General features: G+C 40.7%; 1 protein-coding gene across 1 annotated transcript in view; it reads right to left on the bottom strand.

Moving 5' to 3' along the window:
* Window positions 1-955: 955 nt before the first annotated feature.
* The window catches only part of LOC128653198 (caspase-1-A), a gene marked incomplete in the record, with an annotated part of 196,297 nt that continues 169,972 nt past the window's right edge, over window positions 956-27,280 (bottom strand). Inside the window, 2 exon segments of the mRNA XM_053706343.1 lie at window positions 956-1,296; window positions 26,378-26,487. Of these exon segments, the coding sequence (XP_053562318.1) occupies window positions 1,207-1,296; window positions 26,378-26,487 (200 nt within the window).

The following is a 27,280-nucleotide window of genomic DNA, read 5'->3' as shown; positions in this document are numbered from 1 at the left end:
CGCTGGCTGTGTTGTCGTGGGAGCCCAAGAGCATTTTCCAATGTGCACAGCTTAGGACGCCTTGAAGTAAAGGCTGGTGTCATTTTGTATGAGATCAACTTTGCAAAGGCTTCTCCCGTGTCCCACAACTCCCTCTGTACAGCTTTAGGAAAGACAGGCATAATCTGAAGGTGCGCAGGGTTAGCTTCACAATCTGCAAGCCATTCCTTCATGAAGGAGAGCTCGGCAGCAGTATAGACATCACACTTGAACTGTTTATGCTGAGGCACTGGCTGGAATAATCCGTTCAATGTAGGTATCAGCCGGTTCACACATACCTCAGAATCCATGCTGTTATCCGGTAAGCGGTCAGACACTTCTCCCTTCGCAGTGCGACTAGACCACAACTGTGCTTGCTGAGTTCCACCCTGCACTCTAGCATTATGTAAGGGTTTGAAATCACTTGCGTGGCTGTGGCTATCTGTATCAGACCAACCTGAAGCTCTAAGTGCTGGTGTCGGGCTTAGTGATCTTCTTGCGGTTGTCTGAGGCTCTTTAGGTGCAGGCTGTAAAAATTTGTATGTTGGTAAGCATTGCCGAGTGTCTTTGAATGACAAATTACTGCTGATAGACGTAAGTGCCAGGGTTAGTTCACGCTCCAATCTTTGAAAGTGGGCACATAGCAAGGATTGTACGCTATACTCCCAGTCAGAAGCCATGTTTCTTAGCCTCCACGTGGGAGAGGAGACAGCAACTCCCGGTTAGGCTGATCACTAGGCAGGCTAATATTCAGCTGTTCTTTTCACCTCATAATTATTTTTGAATGTCCCCAAGGTTCTCCAGCCCTTCTTAGTGTCCAGAGATGTCTGTGTGGTATATTTGTGATGGGTTGACGGTCAATTTGAGGGAAATTATAAACTATTTCAGCAGAGCTGAAGTAAAGTGCGACCGGTCAGATCCCAGGCTGGCTCCGCCCCTCAAAGAGCTTTTATTTTTAATGTTGTGCCAGTTTGTGATTTAAAAATAAATAAAATAAAAATGCTTGGGAAGCAAGAAGCTTAATTAAAATTAGAATGAATCCAAATCTTGTCAGGAGGTAAACTTAATTCTTTGGTTTCTCATTTCAAAGTTGTAATGTAATCTGTTTCACATTTCCAGAACAATGAATAAGATTGTATGATTGTATGCCCATACTATATGGGTCCATTTGTTATACCATATATAGAGTTATTGGCCAGGGAACAGGTAAAACTTCTTCACCAATGTGGTTCTTTCTAAAGTGGGCATCTGACACTCACCCTTAAAAGAAAACTGTACCTGAGAGGGGAGAAATAATGGTAAAACACAAATGTTAATATTAACAGTAGTATGACTTTTTCTTTATCCTCAAAAATGTTCTTGTCACTTAGAAATAATGCTAAAATATTACATTAATATAGTTATAATAACCATTAATGCTTTATTTGTATAAGGAAAACTCAAGTCTGCCATAAATAATACAATAATTGATGATCTGTTATTGTGATTATTCAGTTTCTTCACCCAAGTCATCACTAGAAGGGTTTACAACTTTGTGCCACTTGAACTGCTAACTAAAAATGATTTGGACAGATGGGATTAAAAACTAGAACTGAACCAGTCCAAGGGCAAGAATGTCTAAATAAACTATTTGCTGTATTGGCTGATTTGCTAAAGGACATACAAAAACCCCGGAGGGCTGGAAGTGGCTCACAGACTGGTGTTTAGGTGGCCTCAGTCAACATGAAGTGTCTCTTAAATGTGAATTACTTGTGTATATAATTGTTTCAATTTAACCTTCGGACAAAATTGCCCTTTGCTTGTAGCAAAAAAATAATGTAAGAATAAAATACATAACCCTGTTTTTAAAGGAGGAACTGGTCAGATGATATAAAAATAACCTTTATATACAGAAACTCCTTAATAGTCAGACAAAGAAATCCTTCCCTTTTCTCGGACTGAAGGGAACTGAGAAAGGAAATGCTTAGGACACCTGACAAAGTCTATCATGGGGATATTGCTGTGAAAACAAGGGCCTGACAAACATGACCCATACATTGATGGTATACTTTGCCTTTTGCATAAACAGATCCGAAATGTTAGCCATACTTTAGATGGAGTTTAATTCATCAGTTGTAATGAAGATGGGCTTTAACTTATGAAATTCTAATACCCAGCGCTTCAGCCACCCACTTCAAAAGTTATTTTATTTGTGAGCTAACGGTTTGAACTGTTCTCCAATCAGCGCTCTAGAAGTATGGCCCTCACACAATTTGTTTTTGTAGCTACAGTGTCGATTGGAGAACAGTTCAAACTGTTAGCTCACCAAAAAAAAAAAAAAGTTTTAAAGTGGGAGGCGAGAGAGCAGGCAATAAGAATGTCACAGCTAGATTAAAAAGTAAGTTACAGCACATCTTCACAACTAAATAAGCATGACATGGACTTGAATTGATGCATCTTCTTGGAATATGTAAATTTAGACTTCTGGGACAGGGGTAGTCAGGACGTAAAAAGGATTTTTGGAAAGGTTTTTACCTTGCCTTGAGATCTACACCATTATAATGAAAAGTCCTATGTATAATGTTGGAACCATTATAAGTTGGCTCTCTATCTTAACCCCTTAGTGACCAGACCATTTTTCAATTTTCTTACCGTTAAGGACCAGGGTTGTTTTTACATTTCTGCTGTGTTTGTGTTTAGCTGTAATTTTCCTCTTACTCATTTACTGTACCCACACATATTATATACAGTTTTTCTCGCCATTAAATGGAATTTCTAAAGATACCATTATTTTTATCATATCATATAATTTACTATAAAAAATAAAATAAAATATGATGAAAAAATGGAAAAAAACTAATTTTTTCTAACTTTGACCCCCAAACTCTGTTATGCATCTACAATAACCAAAAAAACACCCATGTTTAATTGTTTCTAAATTTTGTCCTGAGTTTAGAAATACCCAATGTTTACATGTACTTTGCTTTTTTTGCAAGTTATAGGGCAAAAAGTACAAGTAGCACTTTGCTATTTCCAAACCATTTTTTTTTTCAAAATTAGCGAAAGTTACATTGTAACACTAATTGTCAGGAATCCCTGAATAACCCTTCACATGTATATATATATTTTGGAAAACAACCCAAAGGGGCCTATGTATTATGGTGGGAGCGGACATGATCCGATATTGCGGATCATGTCCACTGCACATCGATAAATGCGGACAGCATATGCTGTCGGCATTTATCATTTCACCAGCAATTTTAGTGAACTGCTGGTGCAATGCCGTCCCCTGCAGATTCGCGGCCAATTGCCCTTTAGCAGGGGGTGTCAATCAACCCGATCGTATTTTGATCGGGTTGATTTCTGTCCGCCACCTCAGAGCAGGTCGGACAGGTTATGGAGCAGCGGTCTTTAAATCGCTGTTTCATAACTTCTGTTTCCGGCGAGCCTGAAGGTTCGCTGGAAACACGGGGCATAAAGCTCCATATGGAGCTTGATAAATATGCCCCATAGTATTGATCTAGGCCCATCTTGGTATATTTCATGCCACCATTTCACTGCCAAATGCGATTAAATAAAAAAGAATTGTTAACTTTTTTACAAAGTTTAGGTTTCTCACTAAAATTATTTACAAACAGCTTGTGCAATTATGGCACAAATGGTTGTAAATGCTTCTCTGGGATCCCCTTTGTTCAGAAATAGCAGACACATATGGCTTTTGGCATTACTTTTTGGTAATTAGAAGGCCGCTAGATGCAGCTGTGCACCACAATTGTATTATGCCCAGTGATGAAGGGGTTAATTAGGTAGCTTGTAGGGTTAATTTTAGCTTTAGTGTATAGATTACCCTCCCACCTGAAACATCCCACCCCCTGATCTCTCCCTAAACCCTCTCAAACAGCTCTCTTCCCTCCCCTACCCCAGAATGGTCACCCTCATCTTAATGAGACATTACAGTCAAAATGTAAATGTACATAGGTAAATAACATCTTTGAATATTAACACATTTGCAATATACATGTATTGGCAAAAATGCTTCTAGTAAAAGTTATCACTGTTTTATTGTTAACATTTTTCTCTGTACGTGCATGTAAAGCAAAGCTAGATATTGTCACTGCACCCACATTTTAAATACTGCAGCTGCTCAGATCATCAGTGGGGCATGTATCATGTCAGGAATTAACAAATTGAGTCATTACCAGATGGTACAAGCACCTTAGGCTCTATGAGCAAGTGCTGTGTTTAAAATGCTGGTGCACAGTTCAAACTTAAATACACTTTTGAAACAGCTATAGTTTTATTAGAAGCATTTTTGCTAATGCATGTATGTGGTTTCCAATTTTGGCTGGAATATCCGTTTAAGTACTGGAAGAAAGTATGCCAGTGTGAAATTAAAAGCCTTTTTTAATATGTATATACATTTTTTAATATATATTTTCTGCAGTGTAGGATCCCCCCTTACTCCCCAAACAGCTCTCTAATCCTCCCCCCTCTACCTATTAGCGGCCATCTTAGGTACTGGCAGCTATGTAGTGTAGCTGTCCCCCCTCATTACCTTACCCCCTCCCAGATCCCTTTCCCACATGGATCTCACATAGTATCCCCCTCATTCCCCCTCCTTCCCACTCACTAATGCTTATTTTTTTCTTTCTCTTTACATAGTGTGGCAGTCCCAGCGGCCTCTGGCCCCCCTCCCGCTCTCCTCAAGCTCCCTCCAGCGATGTGCCACCCACCTGCCTCCCTCCTATCCCTCCCATGCCACTAATGATTGGCACCATCGCTGGCCGATGCAGAGAGGGCCACAGAGTGGCCCTCTCTGCATTGGTTACTGCTTAAAGGGACATTATACACTCAATTTTTCTTTGCATAAATGTTTTGTAGATGATCCATTTATATAGTCCATACAGGTTTTTAAAAATAAATAAATATATAGTTTGGCTTATTTTTAAATAACATTACTCTGATTTTCAGACTCCTAACCAAGGTACACCTACTCCAGCTTGCTCCTGTTTGTTTAAAGAGTTTTTTCATATGCAGAGGAAGGGGGAGGAGGGAGTGTCTTATCTCCCACTTAAACTGGGAGCTTCTAAGTAAGTTTTCTCTTGTAAGTGTATTCAGTCCACGGGTCATCCATTACTTATGGGATATATTCCCTTCCCAACAGGAAGTTGCAAGAGGATCACCCAAGCAGAGCTGCTATATAGCTCCTCCCCTCACATGTCATATCCAGTCATTCTCTTGCAACCCTCAACATAGGAAGGTCGTAAGAGGAGTGTGGAGTTTTTTATACTTAATTATTTCTTCAATCAAAAGTTTGTTATTTTTAAATGGCACCGGAGTGTGCTGTTTTTTCTCTCAGGCAGTATTTAGAAGAAGAATCTGCCTGCGTTTTTCTATGATCTTAGCAGAAGTAACTAAGATCCACTGGCTGTTCTCGCACATTCTGAGGAGTGGGGTAACTTCAGAAAGGGAATAGCATGTGGGGTTTTCCTGCAAATAAGGTATGTGCAGTAAAATATTTTTCTAAGGAATGGAATTGACTAAGAAAATACTGCTGATACCGATGTAATGTAAGTACAGCCTTAAATGCAGCAGTAGCGACTGGTATCAGGCTGATGAATGTATGTGCAGTAAAGTATTTTTCTAAGGAATGGAATTTGACTAAGAAAATGCTGTTAATACTGAAGTAATGTATGAGCCTTAACTGCAGTCGAAGCGACTGGTAGCAGGCTTATCTATAACAATACATAACCTTTAAAATTGATGGTTTTAAAACGTTTACTGGCATGTTAATCGTTTTTTGTGAGGTACATTGGTGATAAAACTTATTGGGGCATGATTTTTTCCACATGGCTGTCGTATATTTCTGCATAGAAACAGTTAACTGAGGCTTTTCCACTGTTGTAATATGAGTGGGAGGGGCCTATTTTAGCGCTTTTTTGCGCAGTAAAAATTCAGTCACAGTCTTCCTGCTTCTTCCTCCATGATCCAGGACGTCTCTAGAGCGCTCAGGGGATTTCAAAAATCATTTTGAGGGAGGTAATCAAGTCACAGCAGACCTGTGACAGTGTGTTTGACTGTGTAAAAACGTTAATTCTTTTACTAATTATCCGTTTTGGGTATTAAGGGGTTAATCATCCATTTGCTAGTGGGTGCAATGCTCTGCTAACTTAATACATTTACTGTGAAAATTTGGTTGCTATAACTGATTTGGTTCATTGTTATTTCAACTGTGACAGTTTTTTTGTGCTTCTTAAAGGCGCAGTAGCGTTTTTTATATTGCTTGTAAATTTATTTGAAAGTATTTTCCAAGCTTGCTAGTCTCATTGCTAGTCTGTTTAAACATGTCTGACACAGATGAATCTGTTTGTTCACTATGTTTGAAGGCCAATGTGGAACCCCATAGAAAGATGTGAACTAAATGCATTGATTTCACTTTAAATAATAAAGGTCAGTCTTTATCTGTAAAGGAATTATCACCAGAGAACGAGGGGGAAGTTATGCCGACTAACTCCCTTCACGTGTCAGTACCTTCGCCTCCCGCCCAGGAGGCGCGTGATATTGTGGCGCCAAATACATCAGAGAGGTCCATACAAATCACTTTACAAGACATGGCTAATGTTATGACAGAAGTATTATCTAAACTGCCAGAATTAAGAGGCAAGCGCGATAGCTCTGGGATAAGGACAGAGCGCGCTGTTGATGTGAGAGCCATGTCCGATACTGCGTCACAATTTGCAGAACATGAGGACGGAGAGCTTCATTCTGTGGGTGACGGATCTGATCCAGGGAGACCGGATTCAGAGATCTCTAATTTTAAATTTAAGCTTGAGAACCTCCGTGTATTGCTAGGGGAGGTTTTAGCGGCTCTGAATGACTGTAATACAGTTGCAATTCCAGAGAAATTATGTAGGCTGGATAGATACTATGCGGTGCCGGTGTGTACTGACGTTTTTCCTATACCTAAAAGGCTTACAGAGATTATTGGCAAGGAGTGGGATAGACCCGGTGTGCCCTTTTCCCCTCCTCCTATATTTAGAAAAATGTTTCCAATAGACGCCACCACACGAGACTTATGGCAGACAGTCCCTAAGGTGGAGGGAGCAGTTTCTACTTTAGCTAAGCGTACCACTATCCCGTGGAGGATAGTTGTGCTTTTTCGGATCCAATGGATAAAAAATTAGAAGGTTACCTTAAGAAAATGTTTGTTCAACAAGGTTTTATCTTACAGCCCCTTGCATGCATTGCGCCTGTCACTGCTGCTGCGGCATTCTGGTTTGAGTCTCTGGAAGAGGCCATTCGCACAGCTCCATTGGATGAGATTATGGACAAGCTTAAAGCACTTAAGCTAGCTAACGCATTTATTTCTGATGCCGTTGTACATTTAACCAAACTAACGGCTATGAACTCCGGATTCGCCATCCAAGCGCGCAGAGCGCTATGGCTTAAATCTTGGTCAGCTGACGTGACTTCTAAATCCAAATTACTTATTATTCCTTTCAAAGGGCAGACCTTATTCGGGCCCGGATTGAAAGAAATTATTGCTGACATTACTGGAGGTAAGGGTCATACTCTTCCTCAGGACAGGGCCAAATCAAAGGCCAAACAGTCTAATTTTCGTGCCTTTCGAAACTTCAAGGCAGGAGCAACATCAACTTCCTCCGCCCCAAAACAGGAAGGAACTGTTGCTCGTTACAAACAGGGCTGGAAAACTAACCAGTCCTGGAACAAGGGCAAGCAGGCCAGAAAGCCTACTACTGCCCCTAAGACAGCATGAAGAGAGGGCCCCCTATCCGGAAACGGATCTAGTGGGGGGCAGACTTTCTCTCTTCGCCCAGGCTTGAGCAAGAGATGTCCAGGATCCCTGGGCGTTGGAGATTATATCTCAGGGATACCTTCTGGACTTCAAAGCTTCTCCTCCACAAGGGAGATTTCATCTTTCAAGGTTATCAGCAAACCAAATAAAGAAAGAGGCTTTTCTTCACTGTGTACAAGACCTCCTAGTAATGGGGGTGATCCACCCAGTTCCGCGGACGGAACAAGGGCAAGGATTTTACTCAAATCTGTTTGTGGTTCCCAAGAAAGAGGGAACCTTCAGACCAATCTTGGACCTAAAAATCTTAAACAAATTCCTAAGAGTTCCATCATTCAAAATGGAAACTATTCGAACCATCCTACCCATGATCCAAGAGGGTCAGTATATGACCACAGTGGACTTAAAGGATGCCTACCTTCACATACCGATTCACAAAGATCATTATCGGTACCTAAGATTTGCCTTTCTAGACAGGCATTACCAGTTTGTAGCTCTTCCCTTCGGGTTAGCTACGCCCCGAGAATCTTTACAAAGGTTCTGGGCTCACTTCTGGCAGTGCTAAGACCGCAAGGCATAGCGGTGGCTCCGTACCTAGATGACATTCTGATACAAGCGTCAAGTTTTCAAATTGCCAAGTCTCACACAGAGACTGGCATTTCTGAGGTCGCATGGGTGGAAGGTGAACCTGGAAAAGAGTTCTCTATTACCACTCACAAGGGTTCCCTTCCTAGGGACTCTTATAGATTCTATAGAGATGAAAATTTACCTGACGGAGTCCAGGTTATCAAAACTGCTAAATGCTTGCCGTGTCCTTCATTCCATTCCACACCCGTCAGTAGCTCAGTGCATGGAAGTAATCGGCTTAATGGTAGCGGCAATGGACATAGTTCCATTTGCGCGCCTACATCTCAGACCGCTGCAATTATGCATGCTAAGTCAGTGGAATGGGGATTACTCAGATTTGTCCCCTCAACTAAATCTGGATCAAGAGACCAGAGATTCTCTTCTCTGGTGGCTTTCTCGGGTCCATTTGTCCAAAGGGATGACCTTTCGCAGGCCAGATTGGACGATTGTAACAACAGATGCCAGCCTTCTAGGTTGGGGCGCAGTCTGGAACTCCTTGAAGGCTCAGGGATCGTGGACTCAGGAGGAGAAACTCCTTCCAATAAATATTCTGGAGTTAAGAGCAATATTCAATGCTCTTCTAGCTTGGCCTCAGTTAGCAACACTGAGGTTCATCAGATTTCAGTCGGACAATATCACGACTGTGGCTTACATCAATCATCAAGGGGGAACCAGGAGTTCCCTAGTGATGTTAGAAGTCTCCAAGATAATTCGCTGGGCAGAGTCTCACTCTTGCCACCTGTCAGCGATTTACATCCCAGGCGTGGAGAACTGGGAGGCGGATTTTCTAAGTCGCCAGACTTTTCATCCGGGGGAGTGGGAACTTCATCCGGAGGTCTTTGCTCAACTGATTCATCGTTGGGGCAAACCAGAACTGGATCTCATGGCGTCTCGCCAGAACGCCAAGCTTCCTTGTTACGGATCCAGGTCCAGCGGTGCTGATAGATGCTCTAGCAGCTCCTTGGGTTTTCAACATGGCTTATGTGTTTCCACCATTTCCGCTACTTCCTCGACTGATTGCCAAGATCAAACAGGAGAGAGCATCAGTGATTCTGATAGCGCCTGCGTGGCCACGCAGGACCTGGTATGCAGACCTAGTGTCCATGTGTAACAAAGATAAAAGGACAGTACAATATGAGACACCAAACAAAATTTGAATTGGGAGCCCTGTTCCCGTGGGAACTTACAATCTAGATGGATAGGAGGTGGGGACTGTAAAGGTGGGAATATTGTTAGTGTGGAGTTAGATGAGGGCAACTATTCGGCAAGTGGAATTCATTAGTTACTGATTTGGTGATAGGCTTCCCTGAACAAGACGGTCTTTAGGGAGCGTTTAAAGGAGGAGAGGTTGGGGGAAAGTCTTGAGGAAATGCATTCCAGAGGGTTGGTGCTGCACGAGAGAAGTCCTGTAGTCTAGCATGGGAAGAGGTGATGGTAGAATTTGCAAGGAGTAGATCGTTGTTGGATCTTAGGGGACGGGCTGGAGTATATTTGTTGATGAGTGAGGACAGGTGGGGGGGGGGCTTCGTTGGTAAGGGCTTTGCAGGTCAGATTGAGAATTTTGAATTTAATTCTGCTGTGAATGGGGAGCCAGTGAAGGGACTCACAGAGGGGTGCAGCAGATACAGAGCGTCGGGAGAGGTGGATTAGCTTAGCAGAGGCATTTAGGATGGATTGAAGGGGGGAGAGAGGAAGGCCAGTTAGTAGTTTATTACAGTAGTCAAGCTGGGAAATTACTTGGGAATGAATTAGCTGTTTCAGCACTCAGAAAAGGATGAATTTTGGAGATATTGCATAGGTGGTTGCAACAGGATGAAGAGAGCAATTGGATGTGGGGTAAGAAGGACATTGGAGTCAAGTGTAACTCCTAGGCAGCGGACTTGGGTGATGGGGAGATAGTGGTGCTGCCAACAGTGATAGTAAAGTTAGAAACAGGAGTAGAATTAGATGGGGGATTAGAAGAAGCTCCGTCTTGGAAATGTTAATTTTTAGGTGGTGAGAGGCCATCAAGGAAGAAATGCCAGATAAGCAGTTGCTTATGAGGGAAAGGACAGAAGGAGAGAGTGCAGGGGTGGATAGGTAGATCTGAGTATCATCAGCATAGAGGTGATAGTTGAAGCCATAGCTACTGATAAGTTTACCCAGTGAGGAAGTATAAATAGAGAAGAGTAGAGGGCCTAGAACAGAGCCTTGAGGTACTCCAACAGTCGCCAGCAAATGAGACAGAAAAGGACCTATTAGAGAGATAAGAGTGGATCCAGGGGAGGGCAATGTCACAGAGCTCCATGGTCATTAACTGCTGTGTTTTGGAGGACGTACCTGGCACGTTCTCGGTCGTTAAGGGGTTAAATGTATTTTGTCTTTCTTTGTTGGTTATATGCTTTGCATTTCTTAAAAGGACATGATACCCAAACATTTTCATGACTCCAATTTACTTATTTTATACATTTTGATTAATTCTCTTGGTATCCTTTATTGAAGGAGCAGCAATGTACTACAGGGAGCTGAATACATTGATAAGCCAATCACAAGAGGCATAAATGTGCAGCCCCAATCAGCAGCTAGCTCCCAGTTTCTGAGCTTACCTCGGTATACTTATGAACAAATGATACCAAAAGAACAAAGCAAATTACATAATAGAAGTAAATTGAAAAGTTGTTTAAAATTGTATGCTCTATGTGAATCAAAAGAATTTTTTTGGGGTTTCATGACATTTTGCCATGCTTTCTAAGGCCTAATTTCCATTTTTGCTATTGTAAATTACAACAAATATCTCCATTAATATCTATGGGGATGTTTTATGTTACCACCAGTTTACACAGTGTACAAAAGCAATGGAAAATAGACCTAAGCAAGTTTTTGTTTTGAGGATTTCCCAAGCAATGGGAAAAGGAAGCTCTGATACTACCTCATTCTGCTCTGGACCATTCAGCCACAACTGGACTCCATGAACACCATACAACTAACTATTGATTAAAATACTGCATCCAGCCTTCCCTACTGTTTTTTTGAGGCTCCTGGTTCCAGCAGTTTAGCTGCCATGGGACCAGATTACAATTAGCGTGCTATTTAGTGATTTCGCTTGAGCGCAAACACGGCTGAAAGAACATTTTTAATTTCTGTGATAGATATTACAAGTTGAAAGTAAATGGTTTGCACATGAACAAAAGCAGGTTCATGCTAATTTCAGGACTGTCTTAACTTCTCCCTATAATGGAGTGCGCTGCTAAATGAAAAAAAAAACCCTCATACTTATTTCTTGAGTGCTAACCCAACACTGCGCTAGGCAAAGAGAGTTATTTATATTTTACATTACAATATTTTTCACATCTTTTAAATTTGAAATATATATATATATATATATATAAATATTTTTTTGTAAAATTAAACTCTATACCTATATATCTATATGAAAATATACATATACATATATATATATATAAGTATAGGCATATACAGATACATATATGAATATATACAGGGAGTGCAGAATTATTAGGCAAATGAGTATTTTGACCACATCATCCTCTTTATGCATGTTGTCTTACTCCAAGCTGTATAGGCTCGAAAGCCTACTACCAATTAAGCATATTAGGTGATGTGCATCTCTGTAATGAGAAGGGGTGTGGTCTAATGACATCAACACCCTATATCAGGTGTGCATAATTATTAGGCAACTTTGTTTCCTTTGGCAAAATGGGTCAAAAGAAGGACTTGACAGGCTCAGAAAAGTAAAAAATAGTGAGATATCTTGCAGAGGGATGCAGCACTCTTAAAATTGCAAAGCTTCTGAAGCGTGATCATCGAACAATCAAGCGTTTCATTCAAAATAGTCAACAGGGTCGCAAGAAGCGTGTAGAAAAACCAAGGCGCAAAATAACTGCCCATGAACTGAGAAAAGTCAAGCGTGCAGCTGCCAAGATTCCACTTGCCACCAGTTTGGCCATATTTCAGAGCTGCAACATCACTGGAGTGCCCAAAAGCACAAGGTGTGCAATACTCAGAGACATGGCCAAGGTAAGAAAGGCTGAAAGACGACCACCACTGAACAAGACACACAAGCTGAAACGTCAAGACTGGGCCAAGAAATATCTCAAGACTGATTTTTCTAAGGTTTTATGGACTGATGAAATGAGAGTGAGTCTTGATGGGCCAGATGGATGGGCCCGTGGCTGGATTGGTAAAGGGCAGAGAGCTCCAGTCCGACTCAGACGCCAGCAAGGTGGAGGTGGAGTACTGGTTTGGGCTGGTATCATCAAAGATGAGCTTGTGGGGCCTTTTCGGGTTGAGGATGGAGTCAAGCTCAACTCCCAGTCCTATTGCCAGTTTCTGGAAGACACCTTCTTCAAGCAGTGGTACAGGAAGAAGTCTGCATCCTTCAAGAAAAACATGATTTTCATGCAGGACAATGCTCCATCACACGCGTCCAAGTACTCCACAGCGTGGCTGGCAAGAAAGGGTATAAAAGAAGAAAATCTAATGACATGGCCTCCTTGTTCACCTGATCTGAACCCCATTGAGAACCTGTGGTCCATCATCAAATGTGAGATTTACAAGGAGGGAAAACAGTACACCTCTCTGAACAGTGTCTGGGAGGCTGTGGTTGCTGCTGCACGCAATGTTGATGGTGAACAGATCAAAACACAGACAGAATCCATGGATGGCAGGCTTTTGAGTGTCCTTGCAAAGAAAGGTGGCTATATTGGTCACTGATTTGTTTTTGTTTTGTTTTTGAATGTCAGAAATGTATATTTGTGAATGTTGAGATGTTATATTGGTTTCACTGGTAAAAATAAATAATTGAAATGGGTATATATTTGTTTTTTGTTAAGTTGCCTAATAATTATGCACAGTAATAGTCACCTGCACACACAGATATCCCCCTAAAATAGCTATAACTAAAAACAAACTAAAAACTACTTCCAAAACTATTCAGCTTTGATATTAATGAGTTTTTTGGGTTCATTGAGAACATGGTTGTTGTTCAATAATAAAATTAATCCTCAAAAATACAACTTGCCTAATAATTCTGCACTCCCTGTATTTAACAATACAAAGAACATTTTCTCCTATGTGAAGAACATTGGAATGTAAAATATTTAAAGTAAATACACAGTAAAACAAATTAAATAAAATGATTTTTCAAGTATTTGAAGGCTCGCACGGAACAGGGGGATCAGAGGCCATTCGACCCTTAATAATTCAACCTCTATGTCACTGTCATTTAAAAAGGAATACAGCCAGGGGAAATAACGCAACACAGAGGGGCTTTCTGATTCTGAGCTGGGGAGAGGGTGGGAATGATGGAGAGTGGGGCAGAGACGGACAGTTTTATAAATGCCAAGCAAAGCACATTGTCCTACTTCTCAAGGCTCAAATCCAACTATGCACAGCTGCATAAGTGCTTCAAGTAGACTGCTCAACCACTTCCTGCGGTGTCTTCATAAGAGGGAACACTGTGTTGGGAAGGCAAGCTTAGTGGGATTGTGGGTGGGACAACACCCAGTGCGACTCCTGGTAGGCTCAGGATGGCTGGTGATGACTGCCTGACACAGTGAAACAGTGTGGCTCTCCCCACCATTCGATTGGATAAAGGGGTTAGGTGTGTGACAACACAGCATAAGCTGGCCAGTGCGCTCATATATGTTGTGCAATGAGAGAGACAGACCTGCCCACTGCATCTCTCAATAATTTTTTTTAAATCGGCTAGATTACGAGTTTTGCGTTATGGCTCTTTTTCACTACCGCTGGTATTACGAATCTTGCAGGTATTTCTGTACCGCACACTTTTTTGACGGGACTTCCATAGCGCCGGCATTACGATTTTGCCTGTCTGGCCAAAAATGTGAGCGGTACAGCCTATACCGTCAAGATCCATACCGTAAACTGAAAGTCAGTAGTTATGAGTTTTGCGCTACAAAGCTGTAACATAAAACTCATAACTAAAGTGTTAAAAAGTACACTAACACCCATAAACTACCTAATAACCCCTAAACCGAGGCCCTCCCGCATCACAAATAATAAAATAAAATAATTAACCCCTAATCTGCTGCTCCGGACATCGCCGACACTATAATAAACATATTAATCCCTAAACCGCCGTACTCCCGCATTGCAAACACTAGTTAAATATTATTAACCCCTAATCTGATGTCCCTAACATTGCCACAACCTACATTACTGTTATTAACCCCTAATCTGCTGCCCCCAAAGTTTCCGCAACTATACTAAAGTTATTAACCCCTAAACCTAACCCTAAGTCTAACCCTAACACCCCCTAACTTTAATATAATTAAAATAAATCTAAAAAAAACTACTATTAATAACTAAATAATTCCTATTTAAAACTAAATACTTACATGTAAAATAAACCCTAAGGCCTAGATTTAGAGTTTTGTCGGCAACGACCCGCGTAGCTAACGCTGGCTTTTTTCTGGCCCCACCTTTTAAATATCTCTGGTATTGAGAGTTCACAGAATGGCTGCGTTAGGCTCCAAAAAGGGAGCGTACAGGCATATTTACCGCCACTGCAACTCTCGATACCAGAGTTGCTTACGGACACGGCCAGCTTCAAAAACGTGCTCGTGTACGATTCCCCCATAGAAAACAATGGGGCTGTTTGAGCTGAAAAAAAACCTAACACCTGCAAAAAAGCAGTGTTCAGCTCCTAACGCAGCCCCATTGTTTGCTATGGGGAAACACTTCCTACGTCTGCACCTAACACTCTAACATGTACCCCAAGTCTAAACACCCCTAACCTTACACTTATTAACCCCTAATCTGCCGCCCTCGCTATCGCTGACCCCTGCATATTATTATTAACCCCTAATCTGCCACTCCGTAAACCGCCGCTATTACATTATCCCTATGTACCCCTAATCTGCTGCCCCTAACACCGCCGACCCCTATATTATATTTATTAACCCCTAATCTGCCCCCCACAACGTCGCCTCCACCTGCCTACACTTATTAACCCCTAATCTGCCGAGCGGACCGCACCGCTATTATAATAAAGTTATTAACCCCTAATCCGCCTCACTAACCCTATAATAAATAGTATTAACCCCTAATCTGCCCTCCCTAACATCGCCGACACCTAACTTCAAACATTAACCCCTAATCTGCCGACTGGAGCTCACCGCTATTCTAATAAATGTATTAACCCCTAAAGCTAAGTCTAACCCTAACACTAACACCCCCCTAAGTTAAATATAATTTACATCTAACAAAATTAATTAACTCTTATTAAATAAATTATTCCTATTTAAAGCTAAATACTTACCTGTAAAATAAATCCTAATATAGCTACAATATAAATTATAATTATATTATAGCTATTTTAGGATTTATATTTATTTTACAGGTAACTTTGTATTTATTTTAACCAGGTACAATAGCTATTAAATAGTTAAGAACTATTTAATAGCTAAAATAGTTAAAATAATTACAAAATTACCTGTAAAATAAATCCTAACCTAAGTTACAATTAAACCTAACACTACACTATCAATAAATTAATTAAATAAAATACCAACTATTATCTACAATTAAACCTAACACTACACTATCAATAAATTATTTAAATACAATATCTACAAATAAATACAATGAAATAAACTAACTAAAGTACAAAAAATAAAAAAATATTTACAAACATTAGAAAAATATTACAACAATTTTAAACTAATTACACCTACTCTAACCCCCCCAACATTACAACCCACCACCCACATACCCCTAATCTAACCCAAACCCACCTTAAATAAACCTAACAGATTAGGGGTATGTGGGTGGTGGGTTGTAATGTTGGGGGGGGGGTATTGTATGTGTTTTTTTTACAGGCAAAAGAGCTGAATTTCTTGGGGCATGGCTGGTAAGGTAAAAGAGCTTTGAACTTTTGTAATTTAGAATAGGGTAGGGCATTTTTTTATTTTGAGGGGCTTTGTTATTTTATTAGGGGGCTTAGAGTAGGTGTAATTAGTTTAAAATTGTTGTAATATTTTTCTGTTTGTAAATATTTTTTTATTTTTTGTAACTTAGTTAGTTTATTTAATTGTATTTATTTCTAGATATTGTATTTAATTCATTTATTGATAGTGTAGTGTTAGGTTTAATTGTAACTTAGGTTAGGATTTATTTTACAGGTAATTTTGTAATTATTTTAACTATTTTAGCAATTAAATAGTTCTTAACTATTTAATAGCTATTGTACCTGGTTAAACTAAATACAAAGTTACCTGTAAAATAAATATAAATCCTAAAATAGCTATAATATAATTATAATTTATATTGTAGCTATATTAGGGTTTATTTTACAGGTAAGTATTTAGCTTTAAATAGGAATAATTTATTTAATAAGAGTTAATTTATTTCGTTAGAGTTAAATTATATTTAATTTAGGGGGGTGTTAGGGTTAGGGTTAGACTTAGCTTTAGGGGTTAATCCATTTATTACAGTAGCGGCGAGATTCGGTCGGCAGATTAGGGGTTAATAATTGAAGTTAGGTGTCGGAGATGTTAGGGAGGGCAGATTAGGGGTTAATACTATTTATTATAGGGTTATTGAGGCGGGAGTGAGGCGGATTAGGGGTTAATAACTTTATTATAGTAGCGGTGCGGTCCGCTCGGCAGATTAGGGGTTAATAAGTGTAGGTAGGTGGAGGCGACGTTGAGGGGGGCAGATTAGGGGTTAATAAATATAATATAGGGGTCGGCGGTGTTAGGGGCAGCAGATTAGGGGTACATACGTATAACGTAGGTGGCGGTCGGCAGATTAGGGGTTAATTATTGTAGGTAGCTGGCGGCGACGTTGTGGGGGCAGGTTAGGGGTTAATAAATATAATATAGGGGTCGGCGGTGTTAGGGGCAGCAGATTAGGGGTACATAAGTATAACGTAGGTGGCGGTCGGCAGATTAGGGGTTAAAAATATTTAATCGAGTGGCGGCGATGTGGGGGGACCTCGGTTTAGGGGTACATAGGTAGTTTATGGCTGTTAGTGTACTTTAGAGCACAGTAGTTAAGAGCTTTATGAACCGGCGTTAGCCCAGAAAGCTCTTAACTACTGACTTTTTTCTGCGGCTGGAGTTTTGTCGTTAGATTTCTAACGCTCACTTCAGACACGACTCTAAATACCGGAGTTAGAAAGATCCCATTGAAAAGATAGGATACGCAATTGACGTAAGGGGATCTGCGGTATGGAAAAGTCGCGGCTGAAAAGTGAGCGTTAGACCCTTTCCTGACTGACTCCAAATACCGGCGGTAGCCTAAAACCAGCGTTAGGAGCCTCTAACGCTGGTTTTCACGGCTACCGCCAAACTCTAAATCTAGGCCTTATATAGCTACAATATAACTAATAGTTACATTGTAGCTATCTTAGGTTTTATTTTTATTTCACAGATATGTTTGTATTTATTTTAACTAGGTAGACTAGTTAGTAAATAGTTATTAACTATTTACTAACTACCTAGTTAAAATAAATACAAATTTACCTGTAAAATAAAACCTAACCTGTCTTACACTAACACCTAACCATACACTACAATGAAATCATTTACATTAATTTAATACAATTAACTAAATTACAAAAAAAACACACACTAAATTACACAAAATAAAAAAGAAATTATCAAATATTTAAACTAATTACACCTAATCTAATAGCCCTATCAAAACAAAAAAAAAACCTAGCCTAAACTAAACTTCCAATAGCCCTCAAAAGGGCCTTTTTCGGGGCATTGCCCCAAAGAAATCAGCTCTTTTACCTGTAAAAAAAAAATACAAACAACCCCCAACAGTAAAATCCACCACCCACACAACCAACCCCCCCAAATAAAATCCTATCTAAAAAACCTAAGCTCCCCATTGCCCTGAAAAGGGCATTTGGATGGGCATTACCCTTAAAAGGGCATTTAGTTCTTTTTCAGCCCAAACCCTAATCTAAAAATAAAACACACCCAATAAACACTTAAAAAAACCTAACACTAATCCCCGAAGATCCACTTACAGTTTTTGAAGACCGGACATCCATCCTCAACGAAGCGGCAGGGCCAGGGCCAGCAGAAGTCTTCATCCAAGCGTGCCGAAGTCTTCATTCAAGCCGGCAGAAGTCTTCATCCAGACGGCATCTTCTATCTTCATCCATCCGGCGCGGAGCAGCTCCATCTTCTAGACATCCGGCGCGGAGCATCCTTTTCTTACGATGGTGACTGATGAATGAAGGTTCCTTTAAGGGAGGTAATCCAAGATGACGTCCCATGAATTCCGATTGGCTGATAGGTTTTTTAGATAGGATTTTATTTGGGGGGGTTGGTTGTGTGGGTGGTGGGTTTTACGGTTGGGGGGGTTGTTTGTATGTTTTTTTTTTACAGGTAAAAGAGCTGATTTCTTTGGGGCAATGCCCCGCAAAAGGCCCTTTTAAGGGCTATTGGCAATTTAGTTTAGGCTAGGTTTTTTTTATTTTGATAGGGCTATTAGATTAGGTATAATTAGTTTAAATATTTGATAATTTCATTTTTATTTTGTGTAATTTAGCGGGTTTTTTTGTAATTTAGTTAATTGTATTTAATTAATGTAATTTATTTAATTGTAGTGTAAGGTTAGGTGTTAGTGTAAGAGAGGTTAGGTTTTATTTTACAAGTAAATTTGTATTTATTTTAACTAGGTAGTTAGTAAATAGTTAATAACTATTTACTAACTAGTATGCCTAGTTAAAATAAATACAAACTTGCCTGTGAAATAAAAATAAAACCTAAGATAGCTACAATGTTAGGGTTTATTTTACAGGTAAGTATTTAGTTTTAAATAGGAATTATTTAGGTAATAATAGTAATTTGTATTTAGATTTATTTGAATTATGTTCAAGTTAGTGGGTGTTAGGGTTAGACTTAGGGTTAGGGGTTAATAACTTTTGTATAGTGGCGGCGACATTGGAGGCAGCAGATTAGGGTTTAATAAGTGTAAGGTAGGTGGCGACGATGTCGGGTGCGGCAGATTAGGGGTTAATAAGTGTAATGTAGGTGTCGGCGACATTAGGGGCGGCAGATTAGGGGTGTTTAGACTCGGGGTTTATGTTAGGGTGTTAGGTGTAAACATAAATTTTCTTTCCCCATAGGAATCAATGGGGCTGCGTTACCGAGCTTTACGCTCCTTTATTGCAGGTGTTAGGCTTTTTTTCAGCCGGCTCTCCCCATTGATGTCTATGGGAAAATCGTGCACGAGCACGTAAAACCAGCTCACAGCATCGCTGGTATTGGAGTGCGGTATGGAGCTCAATTTTGCTCAACGCTCACAAATTGCCTGCTAACGCCGGGTTTTTGCAAAACTGTAATAGCAGCGCTATAGGGAGGTGAGTGGTGACAATAACTTGCAAGTTAGCACCGAGCCGCTCATAACACAAAACTTGTAATCTAGCTGATTGTTTATTTCTCTTGTTAAGTGTATCCAGTCCACGGATCATCCATTACTTGTGGGATATTCTCCTTCCCAACAGGAAGTTGCAAGAGGATCACCCACAGCAGAGCTGCTATATAGCTTCTCCCCTCACTGCCATATCCAGTCATTCTCTTGCAACTCTCAACTAAGATGGAGGTCGTAAGAGGACTGTGGTGTTTTATACTTAGTTTATTTCTTCAATCAAAAGTTTGTTATTTTTAAATGGTACCGGAGTGTACTGTTTATCTCAGGCAGTATTTAGAAGAAGAATCTGCCTGCGTTTTCTATGATCTTAGCAGAAGTAACTAAGATCCTTTGCTGTTCTCACATATTCTGAGGAGTGAGGTAACTTCAGAGGGGGAATAGCGTGCAGGTTTTCCTGCAATAAGGTATGTGCAGTTAAAATATTTTTCTAGGGATGGAATTTGCTAGAAAATGCTGCTGATACCGAAGTAATGTAAGTAAAGCCTTAAATGCAGTTATAGCGACTGGTATCAGGCTTATTAATAGAGATACATACTCTTATAAAAGTGTATTTTAAAACGTTTGCTGGCATGTTTAATCGTTTTTTACATATGTTTGGTGATAAAACTTATTGGGGCCTAGTTTTTTCCACATGGCTGGCTTGAATTTTGCCTAGAAACAGTTCCCTGAGGCTTCCCACTGTTGTAATATGAGTGGGAGGGGCCTATTTTGGCGTTTTTTTGCTCAGCAAAAATTACAGACACAGACATCCAGCTTCTTCCTGCATGATCCAGGACTTCTCTGAAGGGCTCAAAAGTCTTCAAAAGTCGTATTGAGGGAGGTAAAAAGCCACAGTAGAGCTGTGGCAGTTGTTGTGACTGTTTAAAAAACGTTTTTGTCATTTGTTATTCCGTTTTTGGTATTAAGGGGTTAATCATCCATTTGCAAGTGGGTGCAATGCTCTGCTAACTTATTACATACACTGTAAAAATTTCGTTAGTGTAACTGCATTTTTTTCACTGTTATTTCAAAATTTGGGAAAATTTGTGTTTCTTAAAGGCGCAGTAACGTTTTTTATATTGCTTGTAAACTTGTTTTAAAGTGTTTTCCAAGCTTGCTAGTCTCATTGCTAGTCTGTTTAAACATGTCTGACACAGAGGAACCTACTTGTTCATTATGTTTGAAAGCCATGGTGGAGCCCCATAGGAGAATGTGTACTAAATGTATTGATTTCACCTTAAACAGTAAAGATCAGTCTTTATCTATAAAAGAATTATCACCAGAGGGTTCTGTCGAGGGGGAAGTTATGCCGACTAACTCTCCCCACGTGTCAGACCCTTCGCCTCCCGCTCAGGGGACGCACGCTAATATGGTGCCAATTACATCAGGGACGCCCATAGCGATTACCTTGCAGGACATGGCTGCAATCATGAATAATACCCTGTCAGAGGTATTATCTAGATTGCCTGAATTAAGAGGCAAGCGCGATACCTCTGGGGTTAGGAGAGATACAGAGCGCGCAAATGCTGTTAGAGCCATGTCTGATACTGCGTCACAGTATGCAGAACATGAGGACGGAGAGCTTCAGTCTGTGGGTGACATCTCTGACTCGGGGAAACCTGATTCAGAGATTTCTAATTTTAAATTTAAGCTTGAGAACCTCCGTTTATTGCTTGGGGAGGTATTAGCTGCTCTGAATGACTGTAACACAGTTGCAATTCCAGAGAAATTGTGTAGGCTGGATAGATACTATGCGGTGCCGGTGTGTACTGATGTTTTTCCTATACCTAAAAGGCTTACAGAAATTATTAGCAAGGAGTGGGATAGTCCCGGTGTGCCCTTTTCCCCACCTCCTATATTTAGAAAACTGTTTCCAATAGACGCCACTACACGGGACTTATGGCAGACGGTCCCTAAGGTGGAGGGAGCAGTTTCTACTTTAGCAAAGCGTACCACTATCCCGGTTGAGGACAGTTGTGCTTTTTCAGATCCAATGGATAAAAAATTGCAGGGTTACCTTAAGAAAATGTTTATTCAACAAGGTTTTATTTTACAGCCCCTTGCATGCATTGCGCCTGTCACTGCTGCGGCGGCATTCTGGTTTGAGGCCCTGGAAGAGGCCATCCAGACAGCTCCATTGAATGAAATTATTGACAAGCTTAGAACGCTTAAGCTAGCTAACTCATTTGTTTCTGATGCCATTGTTCATTTGACTAAACTAACGGCTAAGAATTCTGGATTCCATCCAGGCATGTAGGGCACTATGGCTTAAATCCTGGTCAGCCAGGAAGCCTGCTGCTGCCCCCAAGACAGCATGAAGGAACGGCCCCCTATCCGGAAACGGATCTAGTGGGGGGCAGACTTTCTCTCTTTGCCCAGGCGTGGGCAAGAGATGTTCAGGATCCCTGGGCGTTGGAGATCATATCTCAGGGATATCTTCTGGACTTCAAAGCTTCTCCTCCACAAGGGAGATTTCATCTTTCAAGGTTATCATCAAACCAGATAAAGAAAGAGGCATTCCTAAGCTGTGTGCAAGACCTCCTAGTAATGGGAGTGATCCATCCAGTTCCGCGGACGGAACAAGGACAGGGATTTTATTCAAATCTGTTTGTGGTTCCCAAGAAAGAGGGAACCTTTAGACCAATCTTGGATCTAAAGATCTTAAACAAATTCCTCAGAGTTCCATCATTCAAAATGGAAACTATTCGGACCATCCTACCCATGATCCAAGAGGGTCAGTACATGACCACAGTGGACTTAAAGGATGCCTACCTTCACATACCGATTCACAAAGATCATCATCGGTTCCTAAGGTTTGCCTTTCTAGACAGGCATTACCAATGTGTAGCTCTTCCCTTCGGGTTGGCCACTGCCCTGAGAATTTTTACAAAGGTTCTGGGCTCACTTCTGGCGGTTCTAAGACCGCGAGGCATAGCGGTGGCTCCGTATCTAGACAACATCCTGATACAGGCGTCAAGCTTTCAAATTGCCAAGTCTCATACAGAGATAGTTCTGGCATTTCTGAGGTCGCATGGGTGGAAAGTGAACGTGGAAAAGAGTTCTCTATCACCACTCACAAGAGTCTCCTTCCTAGGGACTCTTATAGATTCTGTAGAGATGAAAATTTACCTGACGGAGTCCAGGTTATCAAAACTTCTAAATGCTTCCCGTGTCCTTCATTCCATTCCACGCCCGTCAGTGGCTCAGTGCATGGAAGTAATCGGCTTAATGGTAGCGGCAATGGACATAGTGCCATTTGCGCGCCTGCATCTCAGACCGCTGCAATTATGCATGCTAAGTCAGTGGAATGGGGATTACTTAGATTTGTCCCCTCTACTAAATCTGGATCAAGAGACCAGAGATTCTCTTCTCTGGTGGCTTTCTCGGGTCCATCTGTCCAAGGGTATGACCTTTCGCAGGCCAGATTGGACGATTGTAACAACAGATGCCAGCCTTCTATGTTGGGGCGCAGTCTGGAACTCCCTGAAGGCTCAGGGATCGTGGACTCTGGAGGATAAACTCCTCCCAATAAATATTCTGGAGTTAAGAGCAATATTCAATGCTCTTCTAGCTTGGCCTCAGTTAGCAACACTGAGGTTCACCAGATTTCAGTCGGACAACATCACGACTGTGGCTTACATCAACTATCAAGGGGGAACCAGGAGTTCCCTAGCGATGTTAGAAGTCTCAAATATAATTCGCTGGGCAGAGTCTCACTCTTGCCACCTGTCAGCGATCCACATCCCAGGCGTAGAGAACTGGGAGGCGGATTTTCTAAGTCGTCAGACTTTTCATCCGGGGGAGTGGGAACTCCATCCGGAGGTGTTTGCTCAACTGGTCCATCGTTGGGGCAAACCAGAACTGGATCTCATGGCGTCTCGCCAGAACGCCAAGCTTACTTGTTACGGATCCAGGTCCAGGGACCCGGGAGCAACGCTGATAGATAGATAGATGCTCTAGCAGCTCCTTGGTTCTTCAACCTGGCCTATGTGTTTCCACCGTTCCCTCTGCTCCCTCGACTGATTGCCAAAATCAAACAGGAGAGAGCATCGGTGATTCTGATAGCGCCTGCGTGGCCACGCAGGACCTGGTATGCAGACCTAGTGGACATGTCATCTCTTCCACCATGGACTCTGCCTCTGAGGTAGGACCTTCTAATACAAGGTCCTTTCAATCATCCAAATCTACTTTCTCTGAGACTGACTGCATGGAGATAGAACGCTTGATTCTATCAAGGCGTGGCTTCTCCGAGTCAGTCATTGATACCTTAATACAGGCTCGGAAGCCTGTCACCAGGAAAATCTACCATAAGATATGGCGTAAATATCTTTATTGGTGTGAATCCAAGAGTTACTCATGGAGTAAGGTTAGGATTCCTGGGATATTGTCCTTTCTCCAAGAGGGTTTGGACAAAGGCTTATCAGCTAGTTCTTTAAAAGGACAGATCTCTGCTCTGTCTATTCTTTTGCACAAGCGTCTGGCAGAAGTTCCAGACGTCCAGGCATTTTGTCAGGCTTTGGTTAGGATTAAGCCTGTGTTTAAAACTGTTGCTCCCCCGTGGAGCTTAAACTTGGTTCTTAAAGTTCTTCAGGGAGTTCCGTTTGAACCCCTTCATTCCATTGATATTAAACTTTTATCTTGGAAAGTTCTGTTTTTGATGGCTATTTCCTCGGCTCAAAGAGTCTCTGAGTTATCTGCCTTACATTGTGATTCTCCTTATCTGATTTTTCATTCAGACAAGGTAGTTCTGCGTACCAAACCTGGGTTTTTACCTAAGGTGGTTTCTAACAGGAATATCAATCAAGAGATTGTTGTTCCATCATTGTGTCCTAATCCTTCTTCAAAGAAGGAACGTCTTTTGCATAATCTGGACGTAGTCCGTGCCTTGAAGTTTTACTTACAGGCTACTAAAGATTTTCGTCAAACATCTGCCCTGTTTGTCGTTTACTCTGGACAGAGGAGAGGTCAAAAAGCTTTAGCAACCTCTCTCTCCTTTTGGCTTCGGAGCATAATACTCTTAGCCTATGAGACTGCTGGACAGCAGCCCCCTGAAAGGATTACAGCTCATTCTACTAGAGCTGTGGCTTCCACCTGGGCCTTTAAAAATGAGGCCTCTGTTGAACAGATTTGCAAGGCTGCGACTTGGTCTTCGCTTCACACCTTTTCAAAATTTTCAAAATTTGACACTTTTGCTTCTTCGGAGGCTGTTTTTGAGAGAAAGGTTCTACAGGCAGTGGTTCCGTCCGTTTAAGTTCCTGCCTTGTCCCTCCCATCATCCGTGTACTTTAGCTTTGGTATTGGTATCCCACAAGTAATGGATGATCCGTGGACTGGATACACTTAACAAGAGAAAACATAATTTATGCTTACCTGATAAATTTATTTCTCTTGTAGTGTATCCAGTCCACGGTCCGCCCTGTCCTTTTAAGGCAGGTCTAAATTTTAATTAAACTACAGTCACCACTGCACCCTATGGTTTCTCCTTTCTCATCTTGTTTCGGTCGAATGACTGGATATGGCAGTGAGGGGAGGCAGCTCTGCTGTGGGTGATCCTCTTGCAACTTCCTGTTGGGAAGGAGATAATCCCACAAGTAATGGATGATCCGTGGACTGGATACACTACAAGAGAAATAAATTTATCAGGTAAGCATAAATTATGTTTTCTCTCTGACATGACAGGGTAGGCAAAGTCTCACCTGCTTCCACTGATTGCACGTCTCTTGCTTCAGGTTAATGTGCATGATTTATCATGTGAGCTTTACATTTTTGCATTTTTTACATAGTTTTACAGTCACCCAAATATATTTTTTTAAAAAAGCACTCTGCATTATTATAGAACAATGCAGAAACCGCAAAAATATATAGCAACTGCTTTGTATCATGCACCCTTTATTACTGCTCTGTGAGTGTGCACAACTTTTATCACAGGCTGTGAGAATACCTTAGCTCCAAGAGGGATATATATATATGTATGCGTTTTGCACATAGGAGAACATTTTCTTTGTATTTTTAAATATAAATTCATGTTTATATATCTGTATATATTCATATAGATGTATAGATATACATTTTACAAAACAATATATATATATTTAAAAATAAAAATTACATTTTCTTCTATGTGAAGAACAATGAAATGTTAAATATTTATAACTACCTTTGGCTTTTGTGCAGTTGGTCTAATGCGGTGTCAGGTTATAGCGCGCAAGCAATAAGTGTTAGTTTTGTTTTGAACATCGTGCTCCATTGAAGTCTATGGGGAGAAGAAGCTAGCGCGATTGTGATATCCGAAATCCTGAAGTTAGATTTTCTACTTTCAACTTGTAATACACATGCTAACCCACCCGCTCCTTCTGCTAAAGAAAGAAGGAGATGCGGGCGGAGGAAAGCAGTGTGTTTACCATCACTCAAATAAAGCGTCTGTCTAAATTTTTATGAATTAAAGTGCCCCTGTTTTTAAGATTATTTTTAGATACTGGGAAGTAATTAATTAATCTTTACAATCACTTGAAACTTTATAAAGAACAAAAGAAAAATAAATCTTACTTCCTGGAATATCTCTTGCAGTGGTTTACAATGAGAAGTCTCATTCATTTTTTTTATCAGACTTTGAATGAACAAGGAACCAGTTTTTGGATGTCTCCAAGAAACAGTGTCTGCAAAATATAAACAAAAACATGAATTTCATATGGAGAGATTACGTACCTAAAATTATTTTCTTGGGGAAGGGCAAAAAAACAAACAAAAACAAATACTTAAAGGGACAGGAAACCCCAACATTTTCTTTCATGATTTGGATAAAACATACCATTTTAAACAACTTTCCAATTTACTTCCATTGTCACATTTGCTTCTTTCTCTTGTTATCCTTTGCTGAAGGAACGGCATTGCACTACTGGTAGCAAGATGAACACATCTAGTCAGCCAATCACAAAAGAAAAATGTGTGCAGGCCACCAATTAGCGGCAGCTCCCACTAGACTAGGATACGTGCATATTTATTATTTTTCAACAAGGGATACCAAGAGAACAAAGCACATTTGAAAAGAGAAGTCAGCTGAAAAGTTTCTTAAAATTACATGCTCTATTGGAATCATGCAAGATTAATTCTGACTTTCCTATCTCTTTAAAATGCTACCATAATATCCCTGTAAACAAATACATTTTCAGTTTTAACACCAGCTTCAAGTGTCTAACGAGTTAAACAATTGCTATGTGTACACCGAACACATGCAAGAGACCAAAACTGCTCCTTATATCCTTATAATGAGAGAATTCTAGTGTGTTTTTGGCAGCGGTGAAATGCCTTTTCTAGTTTTGTTATGCTTCTAAAATTGATGTCTACTAGATTATGTATTCCCTTTTTTTTTAACCAACTGAATTATGTCTAGAACTTAAGTTGTGCCACCTATCAATTGAAATAGGAGTCTCCCCTGTTTCATATAAGGGA

Source organism: Bombina bombina, chromosome 3 (assembly GCF_027579735.1).
Source record: "Bombina bombina isolate aBomBom1 chromosome 3, aBomBom1.pri, whole genome shotgun sequence".
NCBI classification, from domain to species: Eukaryota; Metazoa; Chordata; class Amphibia; order Anura; family Bombinatoridae; genus Bombina; species Bombina bombina.
This window is presented reverse-complemented; position numbering and strand designations above follow the sequence as displayed.